Here is a 20,314-nt window from a genome sequence, read left to right as displayed (position 1 = left end):
GTGACATAATCTTGATATAAGCGGATCAACCATTTACAAAGGACTGAAAAACCGCTTGGCAAAAACATGAAGCTGATTTAGAGTTGCATAATTTAGCAGTCTGAAAGTGCAGGAAAATGCAAACCAGTGTACAAATCATCCAATACATATGCAATATAATTAAAAATGACGTTGTCTTCTTTTGTGACATAGATGCAAAAAGCCACATATCATTTGCTTTTTATTAAAGTTAAACTTTATCCTCATGCCACCTTTTCATTGAACATATGTTCCTTCCCTTTGCAGTACGCATGCTTTACAGTAAGCATTATTTATTTATTTATTTGTTGACATTTGTTAACCAGGTTAGTCCAACTGAGCCAGGGGCCCATTTTCATTGGAGACTCGAGGAGAAAAGCTCCGGAAATAATACAATGATATTAACAAAATATTAAAGTAGGGTCACAAGAATATAATATAAGTCAAAATATTTGTGCAAAGCAGTACAATGCATAGGTAAAATAACAGTTGACAAGTACAATTTCCAAAAGTTGAGAACAGTATATAGCATAGGCCAAATAACAATTAAAAGGTATAGAGAATATATATGAATTATTTTCATACCTGACGATATACAAACGTATTGCATGCATTTATAATGCTATTCTCTGTAGCACAATGCATTCCAAAATAATGCAGTTCAGGCATTAATACCTATCGCTATGCTCATCAGTTTCTCCTTAAGTGGAAAAACATATTTATTTTAGAGTTCCAGCAAGTTTAAGTGATTTATAATTTTACTTATGAGCATAGAAAACATATGGCAACAACTTCTACAATTAAACATCTTCATGCTTGAAAAGACCATTATAATTTAGAATGGACTATAACAGTAAGATAATACGTGAACTCTACTAACCTGTTTCTTATTAACCAGTAACCTGGTCCATAACCATCAATTATAACGGCATGAGATATGTTCTTTTTATTGCAATCTTGATTTTCATATATCCCTAAGTAGTGATAAAATGTATTGTTAGAAATGGAGCACTACAGTAATTGCTAACACCATATACTTAGAACAATATTAGTGAAATGTTCCCAAATTAAATCTAAGAAAGGTTATTGCTGGAGGCAAAAAACATGTAGCTAACTTCTAGAGAATAACAAAAAGACACAAATCACTTTGCAAGCTACTACAGGAAATGCAATGCAGTGAACTTTTCAAAAACTAGTTCAAATCATTCAACTTAATGTAAAAACAGCATTGCATGAAAGGAAATCTCAGAAAAAATAGGACAAAAGCCATGATGCCCAAAATATGCAAGTGTCACCTTTTTTAATGGTACCATCCAAGTGTTGTAGCTAAACTGTAACAGGCAAAGGATCTCTTTGGTTTTCCACACCAAGTAACTAGTTTGCATCATGGTGATGGTATATTGAGAGTATTTATCTCTTCTGTTTCTGCATTATTCAAACTTTATAGTCGCACCATATTTATCAAACATTTCTTAATGCATATTTATTTCTATATCTAAACATCTGTCTATAGAAATCTGTATATATATTATATATATTAGATATAGCTATAGCTATAGATATAAATATATTTATATATATATATATATATATATATATATATATATATATATATATATATATATATATATATAACTATGTATATATATATATATATATATATATATAGAGAGAGAGACAGACAGACACACACACACACACAGATGGATATATATAAATATATATATATATATATATATATATATATATATATATATATATATATATATATATATATATATAGAGAGAGAGAGAGAGAGAGAGAGAGGGAGATAGAGACACAGACACACACACACATGGACACAAAATCTGTTGTTAAAAAAAAAAAATTATTTCCTTTCTTTCTTGGCTAATAAAACCTTGTTGTATTCTGCTTAGCTGTCTTTGTGTTTTTTTTCAGGGTCTGTTGCAACATTAGTTGCAATTATAGAGCTGAGTTATTATACGCTCATATGTTCATTAAGTACTAGGCTAGCTGCCCTTGTGGTTCATTTTAAGCCTAGCCAATCTCCCTTTCTGTGCTTGAATTAACCTATCCCATTTGGTTAGATATTGTTCTTACCCATCCTCTGGTTGATAATTGTATATTACCCCTAATTAGAATAGCTGGGATCATGCCATAGATAATCTGAGGCAATCCATGCATGGGATAAAGCATTTTGGTGTTTCCTCTATCAGTCAGTGGTACAGGGGGCAGTCCTGGGGTAAATGTTCTGTTTCCATCCATATATCCAAGTTACACTTGTATATGGACAAGTCTGAAATTTATTTCATCTGGATGGGGAGTCTGTTCCAGAGCAGCAGTATCCTCTGTGAGGCATACTCATTCCTCCAAACTGTTCTGTTGATATTATAGAAGAGGATTAGATCCCTAGACTGAGTATTTCTGATGCCATTTGACTTACTGATGTAAAGTAAATACATCAGTACTGGATTGGATTATGCTTTGTGTGCTAGACACAGGTCAGCTCTCAGCAGTCTGTAACATACCAAGTATAATAACAGGGCTTTGAGTTATACTTTGAAAAAGTTATAAATTATAATAGGTTGAAAAGAAATTATTCCAGTTTAAAAAAAAAAATATATATATATATATATATATATATATATATATATATATATATATATAGATATATATACCAGATTAGAAGAAATATGTCAGCTGACACTATACTGGTCCCCAGGACTTAAAATGCACAGCAGTTGAAGAACACATCTACAACCAGTTTTCAGATTTCTTATTGAGACATGCCACCTATAAGGTTAGCTCTACAAATATATGTCTTGCAAGTGTAAAAGCTGGCTTTCCCTTTATAAAAATGATACATACAGAATCACCTGAGCTAAAAAGGATTAAGGCTATGATTTGTTAAAGATGTTCATATGAAGGCACTCGTTTCATTCTCATGTATATATATATATATATATATATATATATATATATATATATATATATATATATATATATATACATGAACACATAGAAACATACATGCACACAAATGGGCTGTTACTATATTTGAGCTGCTGATATCATGTTACTGTATAATTTACAGATTTTGTTTTTGCTGGTTTAGTAAATGCTGACGTTTCTGGATTGTGTCTTTGAATTATTGTGATCTTTGTTAACAGTAGGTTATGGAAATAGAATATGGCTTGCACAATCGATTTTTTTGCATGCAAAATTAGTATCTATATATTAATATATATTTTTAGATTGCCAAATGGTTTAAGGTTTATATATTTCCAGCCATGTAGTATATAGTCTTGGATAAAATCATAAACTTAATCTGGTTAATAAGAGGTACTACATTCATTATTAATTTTATTTAAAGTACATAAGGGTTATATTATTATGACAGCTACTAAGCAGGGCAGGACCAGCTTGAATGTCACACTGATGGGGTAAGGGATGTGAATTTCACATGTATACCAACACACTCTTCTGGATTCAATAAACTCTGTGCAGGAACAGTGCAATTCCTGCACAAAATGAACCCTGCCGATTTACCTTTAGCTTTAACAGCAGCGAGCCTTGCATATTTATGAAGGTGAGCTGCTGCTAAGGCTAAATGGACACGAACACTACTAAGTGCAGGGGGAGTGTTTAAGTAGTGCATGCACATCTAACATGCCCCCTGCACTCAGAAAGTGCCATACGGCACTTTTGAAAAACATTTCAGTGTCCACGGACACTGAAATAAAATAAAATGAGTATTTCAGTGTCCTTGGATAATGAAATAGATAGGGGAGCAAGAAATCAATGCAGAGGTTGTGTGACAGGTTCTATTACATACCCTCTGCATTGTAAAAGTGCCATAGGGCCATACCCCTCAACTGTACAGGTTTCTGCAGAATGCCCAGATGCCTGCCTCATTTACCTCTCAACCTCCTAGTGCAAAAAAGCTGTAGAAAGCCATAAATAATGGGGGGACAAAGGCACAAAAATAGGGATACAAACCTGGAAAGTTGATAGAGTAAAAGGTTTGCATTAGCACGGACTTCCTGAAGGGTATGAAGACTGAAACCCAAATTCTGTCAGTATGTTCTGAGTTAAACCCCGAGTGATTTGCCAATGATGTGCTAGAAAACTACAGTCACACTTCCTAAGTTTGTAAGAGCAATAATTAAAATCTGTCCCTATATGTCCCTTTACAATTTCCCTTACTGTGACTGACAAGGAGTACAGATACATGTAAATAAAATGGGTTTATTAAATTTCTTTTTTTTACCATCCTAAGGTATGTTTAAGCATAGCTGAGTGGGTGTGTGCATTATGGCTCTCTGTTCGGCATTGCTTAAATATCCCATAGGAGATAAATAAAAATGTACAGCTAAAATCCTCATGCCGAGATAGCATAGTGGTGAGAGTCCTGGCTTTGCATGCAGGTGCTCATTGTTGGAGTACCAGGATAGGCACTTTATTTTTATATGGGAAAGCAGTGTTAAAATTATTATTTTTATTTTAAATTATGTAGTAATTGATATTTGTCAACCAGGGTAGTGTAGCTGGTCTATAATATAAGTAGCTGGTCTATAATATAAGTGTAAGTGCAAATAACATGTGAAATCACCCATGTATACATACATGTCCCATACAGTATAGTCACACCCCATGGTAATGTAATACAGCACATAGAAGGACACCATGTAAAGTAAATCATATACACTTACTAATATGTCAGTAATGATTAATTAAGTCATTATGCTGATATTTTTTAAAATGAAAACTGAGCAATCATTAGCAGTGCTCGGCTATGCTTAGGCAGTGTAAGTATTGCTTAAATGGAATGCTAAGCAGCTTTCACCTCAGCTAACCAGATTTGTGCACTGGTAAGCAGTGCTCAGCAATTACCCCTTTAAGCACTGTACAACTCAGCTTAGAGGATTTGCACACTACTTAGCTGAACACATCATTTTTAAAATGGTCCTTCGACAGCAAAAGATGGGAATAGAGCCTTATTTAAATGGCGCAGGTGGGAACACAACCAGAATCTGTTGTAGCTTTCTCTGAGTAGAACTATGTCAGGTGTTTGTGAGAGTTCACACTTTTAGGCACAGTGCTGGGGCATTTTGGAGTCCAGAGTCATGGCTGGGCTCCTTGTAGCAAACCATGATTACAGACTGCTGGAGTGCCAGTACCAGGGCTCACAGTATAAAGCGAAGGCCTGGGACCATCTGGTATGTGATCTCACCAGTGCCACTAGCATCCCCTGAAATGGTGAGTAGGTACAGCATTACTATGACTATGCTCCAACAGCTTGTAAGTATCCCAGATATAGCTATACTAAATTTTAGCCTGAGTATGTGATAGACAGGTATGCATAATGTTTGTTTGTTTTCTCTATCTACAGCTGCAGCAGAGAGGGTTAGCAATGCTGAGGCCCATGCGGACAGACTAACAAGGCTGCACCAACAGGCTGGTGAGTACAGATCTACCTTGCAGTATACAGTGAAATAAATAAGAAGGAGTACATTGTTTATTGTATTCTGTGTCTAACAATTAAAGAAAAGTTTGCCAGGCTAATAGTCATCTACAGCATAATGAGTAGTAGAGCACTGTGTCATATAATTACAATAAAAATCTAAACCACAAACTGTTGTGTTTATTTTGGTATGTTGTTGTAGAAATAGAATGTGTACAGGTTCTGCACAGAAAATATGGCTTTGACAGCATGAATTAACAGAGGTTGTTCTGAGAATCAGCTAGTATGCAAAACAGTAGCTTGTGGAGCTGTAAATCAAGGTATACATGAAATATGACATATGTTATGCACTACGATACTAACCCTGAATACTAATGTGAAATGTATTATAGTTTTTCCCCTGCTGCAGTGCCTTGTGTTACCCTATGCTTTCCAGATTGTATAATTTCAAGGGACTACTACACAGTATAGTAACTATCTGTCATGCATGACTCTCATGGTTACAAGGTCAGACTGTCTAACCAACAGAGTATTAGGCAGAAAACAGTCAACGAGAGACAGCAGCTCCCCAGTAGCCCAGTGTGACAAGAAACAGCCTTGTAGTTCATTTTAGCACACCCAAACACGGTTCAAATCCAGGGAGTGGTACTGAGATATGTGCATATATACACTCAAGAAATCTTGAATATTTGCAGAAACAGATAGTGGTAACCAATATTTTCTCCACAGGACTTACAGCTAATAAAATGTTTGTAGTATCTGTTTGAAGAGTATAACAATACACCGTTTACAACTGTCCCACTGTCCAAAGCCATGCCTGCAAATGACAGATACATACAAAATGCCCTCTTCCCGATACATGTCTCTCAAGTGTCACACTATCACGGCTAGTGATCACTGCAGCCAATCACCTTGGACACAGATAGGAATCCAGGTGAACTATGCTTGTAGCAGACTCACACAACATCATTGCAGGGTACCTCTCCTTTGTCAAGTATGTAAACCTGACATGTAAAAGCCTCCTCCAGTAAAGTAGCCACAGTTCACCCAGTCTCCCCCATACCATTATGGGTTGACAGTCTAACAGGTATGTATATGCCACAGAAGCTATGGGCCATAGGCAGATGTAAAGTGAGAGCAGACCAGTAGAGTACTGAGCAGTACTGTTGTGAAAAATAGAAGCTGATGCAGTTGTTAATGGACTTTTTATTCTCTCCCCCAACCCATCATCTGCATCAATAATTATTAATCATATATTATGGGTATGTTGTTCTCAAAACCTATTGTTGGGACATATGTTCTATTACTCTTCATACATTTTATTGGTTGCATATTAACATACCTTTTTCAAATACCATTATTGGTAGCTTGTTGCCGTCAGTGTAACTTGCATGCTGTTAAAATGCTTACTGTTGTTCTATTTATGCATGTGCTCTGTTTGCTATGCAATTGTTTCAGATCTGTTGGTTTGGATTAATGGGAACACCCATGCATGCTGTTATAACTAATTTTGCAATGGGTTTTTCATGACTAACCAATATATCTGTGAAAACCACAACACCATAGCATATTTGGGAAGGCAGATCCCGGCAAATCCGCCTGTCCCACCCCATCTGGCCATGGTACACACCCCAGCACATCTGGGACTCAACCTGGAACATACTCCTCCACTGGTCCTGCGCCACCTTTGGGTGGAATCACCTCAGGGGATGGTGCCCATCCCCCTCTGGGTGTGGGTGCAGATAGGAGTCTGTCACCTACAGAACATTCTGGGGTATGGTGCGTAGTGTCATCCCCTCCAAGTTGGGTGGGCAGCTTCACCAAATGGATGGCTACTTGGCACACCTTGAGTGGCAGGTTGCTCCTCTTGTCCAGCCCCCAGCATAGCCACCTTCAGGGCCATGAAGGTGCAATGGTGACTGCCCATGGATGGGGACCTCATTCCCACTGTATCCATTTGGGGGCTCATGGGCCTCTGATTCCCAACCACCCTCCCCATCCAAGGTGTTTACTTTCTCATGTGTCATATACTGCCCCTGTCTGCTGTCTTGTGTGTCTTGTCTGTCTGCAAATAACACCTACTCTACAAAACCTACCTCTACAAACATACCTACAGCCCTTCCCAAACATCTAACTCTCACCTAAAAGAAGGGCATGTGACCCGCAAAAAAACTCATTGCCCCATACATGGCTCTACATTTCTCCCCCATGTACAATAAAATTAATCAATCTACCCAGAAATTATTCTACAAATGTCTGTCGTCAACACCCCTCTGTGGGGTGTGAGCCTGTAAATTCCATATTCTACACATTATTTACAGATGTTGATGCAGAAGAAATGTAGAGCTATGGTCCTTTCCTATACACATCCTGCACATACCTAGCTGCTTTTCCTAATGTTTTACCCCTGCTTGCCCCTATTTCACCACTTTCCTAACACCCTTTTTTTTTTCCTTTAATTACAATTAGTGCAGGTGTAAGTGGGAGTAAGTAGTGCTAAGTGAAGCTAAGAGGGCTTAACCACCTGTTACCATTGCTTAGCTTCACAAAAAACACGCAAACCCACTTACAACTGCTTAAAAGTGCTTTAATCACTCTGTCTCCATCAGCCCTTGTTCTGTCTGGCAACAAAATAATCATCCCTGCCAAGGATGCTGGCACTACAATCACAGCAACATACCACAACACTATCTGAGCTGTGGAAATTTGCAATGCTTTTACAAACATATCATGCATTCTGTCCATTTAACATTAATAAAAAAAAGTTATCACTTCCAAGTCTTGAACCCAGGAACCTGTGCACTACAATTACAGCAATCTACCTCTACATCATCTGAGCTGTAGGAATTTGTAATGTTTTTACAAACATATTATGCATTACAGTCATTTAACATAAGGGAAAAATATATATCCGTAGTACTCTTATATATATATATATATATATATATATATATATATATATATATATATATGTGTGTGTGTGTGTGTGTGTGTGTGTGTGTGTGTGTGTATATATATATATATATATATATATATATATATATATATATATATATATATATATATATATAAATATCCAACTAAAATTAACCACACTCAAAAAAAAAATTGAACAAAGAGAAGAAATTTTAACTAAGAAATGAACTTCGTGACAATAACAGCATTCAAAAAATAGTAAATCACACCAACAACTCTTGTAGTACTAACCAACCTCTTACTGCAGGACATCTGCAAAAAACCTGCCAAAGTGGGGGGATAAAGGGCAAATAATAGTGACATATTTGAAATATGGCTGTTATACACATAGAAGTCTGCTAGAGTATCATGGTTTGATTTAACATATAATTCCTGGTAGATTCCAGATCTGAAACACAAATGAATATCATCATTTACTGATGTCAATGCTGACATCATCCCAGTGATTTGTCAGAAACCCACAATTGTTATGGGGAACAGATCAAACATGTGAGCCATGCATCTGGACAGTGTCTAGACACCTGGACAGTGGAGAGGTATGACTGCAGTCATGTAACAGAAGAGAAAAAACACTGAGATCTGCTAACCATTTCACCCAGCAACTTCTGAGCCACACTAAGACCAACACAACACTACCCCAAATTAGCTCTGGGGAAATTACCCATGTATTTCTAAATATATCATGCACTACAGGGATGTAACTGTAAGGAAAAGCAGATATTGGTGTGGAAATGTCCACCCAAAACCATTTGCACCACAGTCACAGCAACATACCAGTACCCCAAATGAACTTTAGAGTAGAATGACTGTTTGAGCAAACCCCCAAACCTTTCTGTGTTAGAGAGAAGCCTTCTAGCATAATTTTGTTTCTTAGAACTAGCCAGTTTCTTAATTTCTGCACTCAGATCTGTTTCTTTTAGCTCAGCACTTGTTCAGAGCTCGTTATAAGCACTAAATAAGTTACAAACTACTACAGCACTCAACTTTCCTCACTTGTCTAGAGTAAAGCAGTTTTTAGTACTTAATAAATAAGCACCTATCCAGGCATGTCTAAGAGTCAGCTCCCGCTGTTTTCTCCTGTCTACCTGATGAATCTGGACATCTTGGGGCAATACATCAATTGCCTCATGTACACAGACAACCCTCTCCTCCTACCACCCAACACTACAACCTGTGAGAGATGCACTTATATAGCCAAACTGGAAGCAAATCTCTCTTCACCCAAGACTGGACTAGACAGTCAAGAGGAGAATGTAAACACTTGCACCACACCACACTCCTCACATAGTCCCTTAAAACCTACACCACCAAAACACACACATAGGAACACAAAACAAACACCTACATTCAATGAGGCTCTTGATAAAAACCTGCCCAAGCAACAGGGACCTCCAAAGCAGAAATGCAAGCAAACTTCACCCCCCAACACGACCAAAATGGCACATAGCCCATAATCTCAGTGTGCCACTCAACCACAGCCCATAAGTCATAACAACGTACCCAACACTCTAGACATAGGTGACTCTATAGTCAGGTACACTGATGTTCCACTCACGAGGCTAAACAAGGGGAAAGTTACTGTCAGCTGCCTATTGGGTGCCAGGATCTGCACATAAGGCATGCACTCAGGTCACTCTACAACAAGTACAAATATGACTCTGTGATTGTCCATGTTGGTGTGAATGACCTGAGATGTACCTCCCTGGACTACATGAAGAGACATTGAGAATATCTCTGATCTTGTAGACCAGGCAGGTATGACCCTAGCCCTGAGTAGCATCCTGCCATCACCCAGAATGATACCACAGTACAAGGATAAAATGACTGTCTTCAACAATTGGCTAAGGTTTTGGTGTCATTCTAAAGGGATCCAGTATTTGTCTGCCTGGGATGACATGATCGACAGACCACGATGCTTTGCCAGAGATGGCCTGCACCTGTCGCCCTTGGGATTCTGGATACTGGCTAAGGCTCTTGCCACCTCTATAGTGCCTTTTTTAGGCAAGGTTCAAATGACAAATTCACCACCATAACAGGTACAAGCAAGCAAAATCTGAGGATAATGCTATTCAATGTTAGAAGTCTAAACTGCAAAATGCACTCACTCGAGGCATTCCTTAAAATGGAGAACACTGACATCTTTGCAGTGACAGAAACCTGGTTCACAGCTCTAGAGAGCACCCCTGCATTACCAGGCTATAATTCATACCACACCTTTCGGCCACCTAACCTGGACCGAAGCACTAAAGGCGGAGGCGTGTCCATATTCATTAAGGATATCCATACTTCCAGGCTAGTTGCACAGCATAATGCATCCAAGATTATCCAAGTGCAACTAACTCTGGGCAAGACCACAATCCAAATTGTAGCTTGCTACAGACCCCCCCACCATGCCCCAGGATTCCCACTCCTTATTTCTTGATACCCTGGAAAATATTAGGGTACAACTCAACACACTAATAATGGGCGATTTCAACTACCCCACCATTAACTGGGAAAATTACTCATGTACCAACTCTTTTGCTCAATGTTTTCTGGAATTCATAAATTCCAATGCCTTGGATCAACTTATTCACAACCCCACCAGGGGCAGCAATATCCTAGACCTGGTCATTACCAACATGGGTAACCGGTGTTCCACACCAGAGGTCAATTCCGCGTTGGTCAGATCCGAGCACAAGCTAATCAGCCTAGACATCCACATCCCGCCCCCACCCCCATTAGAGAAACCACCATAAAAAAACTTCTCCAAAGCCAACTTCACACTTCTTAAGACAGAAGTGGCAAACTTCATGACACCCATGTAGAAGGACTATAGAGGTACGACTGCTGAATCCTACATGAATGCACTTTATAAGTACTTACATGAGTGCATGGATCGTGCTATCCCTAACAGAATCAAGATGCTATCCTCCAAAAAAAGGAAGCCAATCTGGTGGTCCCCTGCCATAAACAAACTATACAACAGAAGAATGAAACTGTTGCAAAAAAAAGTAAAATCCCATGACTGGAGGAGCTCCCTGGTCAGCCTCAGTAAGAAGCTGATATTCCTCACAAAATCCTCCAAAGTTAATTATGAAAACAAAATTGCCACTGAATCTAAAGAACACCACAAAGCATTCTATAGCTATGTCAAGAATCTCAATGGCAACACTCAGATCTGCCCCGAGTTACAGCACAATGGCACTTAATATAGAGAACCAACTCATATTGCCAACATCCTGGCAGATAGGTTCAATGCTAACTTTACCCCCCTCTCAACCCCTAGAGGGCCCATTTCTATATTGGAAGAATGCAAAGTTCCTGTAATCACGGCTGTACTTCATAATTTCATAGGTTCATAGGTTCATAGGTTCATAGGTTGGTACTAGGCTATCAGCCCTAGGGCCTAAACAAGCCTAGCCATAACAATTCCCTGGCTATTTCTTCCCACACTATTTACTTCCCTGGACTCTTGTCTAGCAGGGTGACTGACGTGATCCCTGGGGTGAAAAACTGGTAAAAAAACACACTCTCCAAAGCCAAAAACACAGCATCCATGGGACCTGACAATATCCCAGGCTGCATTCTACACAAACTACAGAATGAACTGGCACCCCACCTAAGTACCATGTTCAGTCATAGCTTCACCTCAGGTTTTGTGCCCACTGAATGGCACACCATGATGGTTATCCCACTCCACAAGGGGGAGCCATGATGGACCACAGGAACTACTGCCCCATTAGCCTGACGAGCCTGGTCTGCAAGTCTATGGAATGCATCATCATGGAACTCATAAACAAAGACATTGGTAATCTCCAAACTCTGGAACCCACCCAGTTCAGGTTTGTAAAAGGCAGATCATGTCTCCTAAACCTGATAGACTTCTTTGAAGCAGTCAACAAAGCCATAGATGAGGGAAAGGTGGTTCACACAGCCTTTCTAGATCTCACCAAGGCTTTTGACACCATCCTCCACTTTGGAATTATAGATAAACTCACTAAACTAGGTATAAATCCCTATGTCAAAAGATGGGTTGCCAACTGGCTCATGGACAGAATCCACAATGTGAAAATAGGAAACTCCAAATCCGACTTCAGACCACTGACAAGTGGAGTACCACAGGGTTCAGTCCTGGGTCCTCTCCTGTTTGGTATCTACTTCTCTGAACTACAGGCTAACACAGAAGGTCTTTGGCTAATGAAGTTTGCAGATGACTGCAAACTGGGAGCCATAATCGAAACTCCTAACGATGTGGACATCCTACAAAAGGGCCTCACTGAGACAGATGCCTGGTATCATAGCCATGGCCTGAAGCTCAATGCCAAAAAGTACATTGCCATCCCCTTTGGTAAAAACTCTGTACCCATGAACTACCACATAGGTTGTAGTCTACTTAACACTGAAGGTGTGATAAGAGACCTTGGGACACAAGTAGACAGTAGTCTCTCCTTTGATAATCACATCACCACAGTGGTCAGGAAATCCTTCTTCATGGCACACCTCATCACAAAAGGTTTCTCATCCAGAAAAAAAAGAGGTCATTGTTCCCCTCTACTCATCACTCATTAGACCCATTATAGAGTACAGTGCCCCTTTTGGTATGTACCTCACAAGACATCTACAACAACTGGAGAGGCCACAGAAATACCTCACAAAGAGGATTACTGGCCTCAAACAGATGCCCTATGCAGATTGTCTGAAAAAAACTCCAGCTTTACTGCATCACATATTGTCTACTCAGAGGTGTTCTCTGCCTAACATACAAAGCTATGTCAAACCCAGAGTTGTTGAACGTGCTCCACTTAAAGAAATCCCAATCCCTCCGAGCTAGGGACTTAAACCTCATCACCACAATAAACAGAACATGCTGGAGGGATAGATTCCTGTCCCAGAGACTTCTCATACTCTGGAACAGACTATATATGTCAAACAGAGCTCTTCATTAACACTCTTCAAGAAAAACTTGATGATTGAATGAGAAATAAGAAATTCACCCCGGAGATCACTGCTGGGGCTCTCCTCGACAGGAGCACAGAAAAATAATTTTCTTGGGTGGCGAAAGCCAGGGTACCTTTTTGGCTAGGCTTATATAGGCCCTAGGGCCAATAGCCTAGTACCTACATATGAACCTATGAACCTATGAAACATATCCTGATTGCCAGTCACACACTACACCAACATACACTGGCCTAACTCACAGTCTACTGGTAATCCTGAGGTGTCACAGGACATTTCTCAGTCTGTCTCTACAAACATGTACACCTGATAGACCACCGGCAACTGTAGCAGCATGCACCATCAGATAGAAAAGGATATGACACTCACATTTGCTACTCTTCCTACTCAGCCCAACAAACATTTACACACAACACTGCTACACAATCTTGGCAGTCTGTTAACATTGCCAGACATACATAACTCTCAACTGTACAGATTTCTACAGAATGCCGAGGGTGTGAGACCATATTTATGCCCACTGCTGCATACCACTTCCAGGAGTCTGCTGAGTCACTGGGATGATATCAGGTGTGCAGTCACTAAATAATGATATATCATACCTCTGAACCTCTTACTGCAAGACAACTGGACAAATCATGACATACATGAGGGACAGGGGGCCAGAAACTGGGACATAGCTCACATAATGATGTTACAAACTGAAACAGTTGCTGGTGTTACAGGGTTTCTTGTAACATAACATCCCTGAAGGATATGACGTCTGAAACACAAATAGATGTTAACATTTACTGACTACAATCCTCACATTATCCTACCGATTTCTCAAAAAACAGATATTGTCTGAGGAAGAGACCAAACATAACAGGCAAACCTCTGTGCAGTCTTTGGACATCTGGACAGTTGAGAGGTATGTCAGAGACATATCAGTGTCAGACGTGCAGAAAATGCATGCCCAGACAAACCCTGTTAATCTAGCAATCTTCTATGTGTATAACAGCAATACTTGCTGTACCCAGTTGTGGAGCTTTGCCCCCCATGTTTTTGGGCTGTCTCCACATGTCTTGCACTGAGAGATATTTCCACCTACCATCTGTGAAGCTGTAGCCCCTACACCTCCATAATGTCCTCCACACAGGCAAGGAAAAGGGGCAAGGCCCACATGAAGGACTTAATTATAGCACTGTGTTGCTATGGCATTGGCTAATGGAAAGACAACACAGCTGCTCTGGATGCAAGTACCAAGTGGGAGACACCAGTTAGTGCACAGGCCATCACCTGCTCAAGGGCATTAACTACAAAAGGCAAGCTGCTGCCTATGCAACACAGATCTGAACCCAGCTACACAAGGACAGACTGACTACACAAACCTAACCATTTCATTTATTCTGAGGAAAATCTTCAGTACTATAACTGGTATGTCAATCATGTAAGCTTGTAATGAAATGCAGAGGGGGGATGCAATAATGTCAAATAGGAAGTTAAACACTAGGTCACAACAAGACCTGCTGGACTCACATGCTCCTGTCCTGCACCTATGGCCATTCCTGCTTGCCCTCTCTGCATTGACATGGATCACATCTCCAGCCTCTGATTCACCCCAGCAAAGATCAGCTCATGTATGACTACAACTGGAGTGTCTGTTGTCCAATACTGAGTGTGACAATGCTAGGCCAGCTACCTGGGATGTTGTAAATGTTCATGTGTCACCTGTGAATGCTACTATGATACATATGCTTGTCTTACAAATGTAAGAGACTTATATAAGGTATGTGCATAGTACACAATGGGCGCAGAAGTGTGTGTTGAACTTTATGTTATATACTGAGCCCATGCCTGACAACTGTCCAGAGTTTTGCAGACTGATCACAGGTCTGCCTCATATTTGTAGTCAGTGCCTCATACAGTTGTATATTGTCTGGCACATCACTGGTGACCCATTAAAGACTCAAGTCATAACATAATAGCATACTTTTGATTGTTAGATGTCATATCCTGTGGAGTAGACCTGTGAATGCGACACCGTCTTTGCTGGCAACTAAGCGTGTTTTAGCTAGATTCATAAAGTGACACGATTTTCCGGCCTTTGCCCACCAGTGATTTGTGCCTTTGTGCAGATGTCTTTCTCGAATAGGAACTAAGTGTCTTAGCATGAAACCCATGTAAATGCAAGTGTACCTTGTCCTGTAGGATGCTGACATTTGTGCAGTCACTGACACCTGCCTTGTAGCTGTGGAGAGCACGCCAACCTTGCCAGGTCACTCATCCCATCCTACGTTTAGTCCCCAAATGGAGGGCTGCAAAGCCACAGGAGGTGTAGTGTTGAACATTAACCTACCCATACACACCTCCAGGCTGGCCAAATAGTATGACACACGGGAGACATCCTGAGTGCAGTTAACATTTGACAAAACACCTACTCAAATCAAAGCTAGCTACAGGCCTCCAGCCATGACTATGGACATCCACCACACCTATTGGGACTTGCTGGAATCTGTCAGGATTCAGTCATCTACCCTGCTCCTGGACGACTTCAACTACCCAATTATAGTGTTCATGACCTACGCCACCCGAACATGAATGCACAGAGATTCTTTGGCTTTGCCAATGGAAATGCAATGGATCAGCTGGTCAAAACTCCTACAACTGGTGGAAATATCCAGTACCTGGTCCTCACAAACAGGAGTAGCCACTGTAGCACTCCTACAGTGTCATCCTCCCTTGAAAGATCTGACCAGATAGCCATCACTGTTCAGGTCACCATCTCCCCTGCCAACCCCCCGTCAGGGTCACACAAAATTAACTTTACACAACAGAATATAAACCTCCACAGACCAGATAGAAGTAGCTTTACAGCCAATGTCCCATCAGTTGGAACTAGCTGTAGTGTCCAGACCCACACCACAATACTATGTGGGCACCTACATAGCTGTATGGACTCAGCAATACCTGACAAGACAACATCATCTCCCTCAAGGTAGGGTAAACATATGTGGTGGACAGCAGCAATACACAAATACCATAAAAGGTGGAAATAATTGATGGACAGGGCCAAGAAGGAACAGGTGCTTTACTGGAAGCAATGTCACTTTGGTCTGCACAAGCAAATAAGGTCGCAGGTGAATTACCCTAAGGCTATCTTTGAGTGCAAATTGGACACATCCACCAAGGCCAATCACTAGGCCTTCCACACATGTGTCTGCAATCCCAGAGGCAACACACAAATCTGCTCTGTAGTGGTGGTCAATAACACCACATACACATACGGCATTAGAAAAATGAAAATATCCAAACCAAGAAAAAGCTGAATGGAGTAAATAACCAAGAGCACTGCACCAAAAATAAAAATCCAACAGTTTTATTCCACAGCAATAAGAGTTTAGCGCTTTCGTCAAAAGTACATACAATTGACGTCTTCAGAACTACATGACACACATAATGCTGATTTAAATAGTCTGCCCTACTCAACAATTAGTCAAACAAGAAAGATGTCATTTCCTGCTAAAAAATATCATTTCCTGCTAAAAAGTATGTCATTTCCTGTTAGGAAAAGATATAATTCCATGCTAAAAAATTACCACCCCACTAAAATAATACAACTGAATTATTGATCCATTGATCCCCCAAAAACAGAGCACATGTTAAAACATTACATAAAAAACAGCTTTTAGTTTTAACATAGAACTAATAGAAATTTTATCATTGAGCCCAGCTGGCACACACACATTTAAACTTATTTGCCACTTGAGCTCTAAAAATTCAAGAAAATCTTTGACAGGTCCACCCCTTGTACCCAAGTTGACCTGCTCTAATACAAAAAACTTGAAACAGTGTGTGGGATATAATTTAATATGCTTAAATAAGGCGTTGGCCTCCCTATGTTTGTTAATATCATAACTGTGTTGATAAATCCGTTGTCTTAAAGCTCGGACAGTCTTACCCACATAGTAACAGTCGCAACCTGTACAGGATGCAACATATACAACCCCCTTGGAGTAATAATAGTACTTTTTATGTGTAGTGATTTTACCAAAATTCCTAAGTTTAATAAATTTGGCATCAATCACAAAAGAATATTGGGTGCATCTTCCACATTTGAAAGTACCATCTAGTCCAGATGCCACCTTTTTTCTTTCAACTAAACCTTTGAAAGATGTACACTTTTTGTACACCACCAGAGGTTTTTCACCTAGTTTATTAAAGATATTCTCATCAATACGAAACATATTCCAACAATCACAAATGATGCTTTTGATGTCAAAAAAATCAGTAGTGAAAGGTAACACTAATGCCCTGCTATAGTTGTTCATTCTCTCAGTTGCTAGGGGTCTGGTTAGACCCAGAGGGTTGTCCAATAATGTTCTATAAACCCCATTAGTTCTTTTTTGTTGACCTCACCTGTTATGTCCTTAACAAATTGTGGGGGGTAACCTCTTTTCTGTAACATACTCAATAGGAGGTTGCACTCTCTAAGAAAATCAATGTCCTCAGATACCATTCTGGCCAATCTAACACATTGTCCATTCACAAGGGATTTCTTCTGGTGCAAGGGGTGCCAACTCTCAAAGTGCAAAAGAGAGTTGGAGTGCATGGGTTTCCTATAAAGATGTGAGGTGAATCTCCCCTTGGAATAATCCTTCCTGATGGTCACGACAAGGTAGTTCAAAATATCATGGTCCTTGGTCATGGTGAACTTCAGAGAAGTGGTGGTGTTGTTAATATAAGTAAAAAATCTATCCAACTCGTCTTCACTACCATGCCAAAATAAGACCAAATCATCAAAGTACCGCCCATATAGTACCCACATGTCCTTGAACTCAGAGTTGACAATATACAGGTCCTCCCACTGGGCAAGTACTATGTTGGCAAATGACAGTGCACAACAGGCACCCATAGCCACCCCTTGCACTTGTTTGAATATTTGCCCCTCGAAGGAAATGAAGTTATTGTCCAGAACCATCTCCATACAGGATCTGATAGTAAAAATGGTATCATGATTCAATGAGTTCTGCTTACATAAATAATTGTAGAACCATTCAATACCTACATCTGGGGGTATTACAGAAAAGAGGTCCCTCACATCAATGGTGACCAATATAAGACATTTGTTGTACATGTCATGTTTAATCTTGGACAGGAAATCCCATGAGTCTTTAATAATTAGGTCCCTATCATCCAACACATGTTTAACTGAACAGTCAATGAACTTGGGCAAACTAAAAGTTTTTGATGCTTTTGAATCCACAATTGGCTGGAGGGGGGATTAAATGGTCGGAATCCTTAGATGTTTTGTCTCTAGGAATCTAAAGTCTCCAATGTGATTTGTTCATTTAATAACAGTTGTTCTAGATCTAAATCAATATGTCTATAAGCTATGTTAAGCTCATTAATGGAGACCCCAGTATAAGTATCACTGTACAGCAGGTCAATCATCCTGCTGTTGTAGTCCCTAGCCTCCATAACAACTAGTCCTCCCACCTTATCAGGCTTCATAATCTAGATGTCAATGTTCTCCAATATATCATGCAATAGTCTTTTTTCCTTTTTAGTCAAACTGCCAGTCCCATCCTGTTGCACATAATGACTCCTGTGAGAGATTGTTTTTCTAAATTGTCTCTCACAAAAAGATTCAAACACTTCCACTAATGGGTGCATAGGTGGAATGAATGTATTTGATCTGATAAAGGGGCTAGCATTGGCCAAGAGATTAGTAATAGGGTCACCCCCCCTGTGAAAATAAAAGGGCCAAGTTAAGCTTCCTAATGTAGATTTTGAACTGTAAAATAGTATTTACAATGTCAGTTTTACACGTCGGCACAAACTTTAGCCCTTTAGAAAACATTTCTGCCCATTCAACAGTTACATTGGTCTTATTGTAATTGTACACCTTAAAATCATTACCAAAGTTGGAAATAATGTTGCAAACATTGGCATCACTCATCTCCAATGTTGCTGTTGTTGTGGTCTCCCCCTCCACTGATTCTGGTAGTTCGATTGTCCATAGTTCACATTGCCTTGCCTCCCCCCCTCCGGTTCATTAACTACTGAGATCTCCTCGGGGGGGGGTCTAAAGGGGTGTTGTGCTCAGAATTAACCCCATCATCATCATCATCATCATCATCATCATCATCATCATCATCATCATTAATAACATCACAATCATCCTGCCTATCAGACCACTTAGCTTGTTGCCCTTCAGGTGGATCTGCATAAGCCCTATCTGCTTCATAATCAAGTTTAGCTCTTGACAATTTCTTCTGTTTCTTGTTTTTAAACTGTATCAAATCAGTTTCCACATTTTTAAATAAATTATTAAATTCAATCATTCTATGCTCAAAAAGCAAGTCCCTTTTAATTTCATGATCAAGTCTGTTAATGTCTTTGAGTATACCAGACATTTTCCTGTTGCTGTCACTAATGAAAATATTAAGTAACTCACACCCTTGCCCGTTGAAAAACATTTTGAGATCCTTATGCAGTTGTGAATCCTTCACCAAACCAGTCGGGTATTTCCATGTCCTCAAACCCTTAGGGATTTGCTCCCTTCTTAAACACTCATTGAAGTATTCATTTTCCAACTGTAACTTTTTGTAATTCCATAAAAGTTCCTTAAAGCAACGAAACTGGTCGTCCAGGCTCCCACAGCTGTTGTTAATGTTGACATTACAGCCACGAAGCCCAGTATCATTTCTAAGCCAGTCATCAACAGAAAATGAAGGCGTGACGTCACGCACACCCAGCGACGAACCTGATCCAGTAGCGTTACTGTTAATGTTGTTGGTAGCTCCACAGCCTTTGTCACTGAGACAGACATTAGAACACATAATCCTTTGTGCAGGTGTAATTAAAGAATTGTCAGGGCTTTCTGGTTGCAAATGATTAAGACCCTGAGAGTGAACTAATCCACATTGATTCAT

At 39.8% G+C, this 20,314-nt stretch overlaps 1 protein-coding gene across 1 annotated transcript in view; it reads right to left on the bottom strand.

Moving 5' to 3' along the window:
- LOC122810805 (cathepsin L-like proteinase) overlaps positions 1-20,314 on the bottom strand; it is a 535,051-nt gene that overhangs the window by 48,955 nt on the left and 465,782 nt on the right. Inside the window, exon 6 of the mRNA XM_044082369.1 lies at positions 899-992. Coding sequence (XP_043938304.1) covers positions 899-992 — 94 coding nt within the window. The remainder of the gene's footprint in view (positions 1-898; positions 993-20,314) is intronic.

The sequence above is a fragment of the Protopterus annectens genome, chromosome 1.part1 (assembly GCF_019279795.1).
Source record: "Protopterus annectens isolate FY-2018-M chromosome 1.part1, PAN1.0, whole genome shotgun sequence".
In the NCBI taxonomy this organism is placed as follows: Eukaryota; Metazoa; Chordata; order Ceratodontiformes; family Protopteridae; genus Protopterus; species Protopterus annectens.
This window is presented reverse-complemented; position numbering and strand designations above follow the sequence as displayed.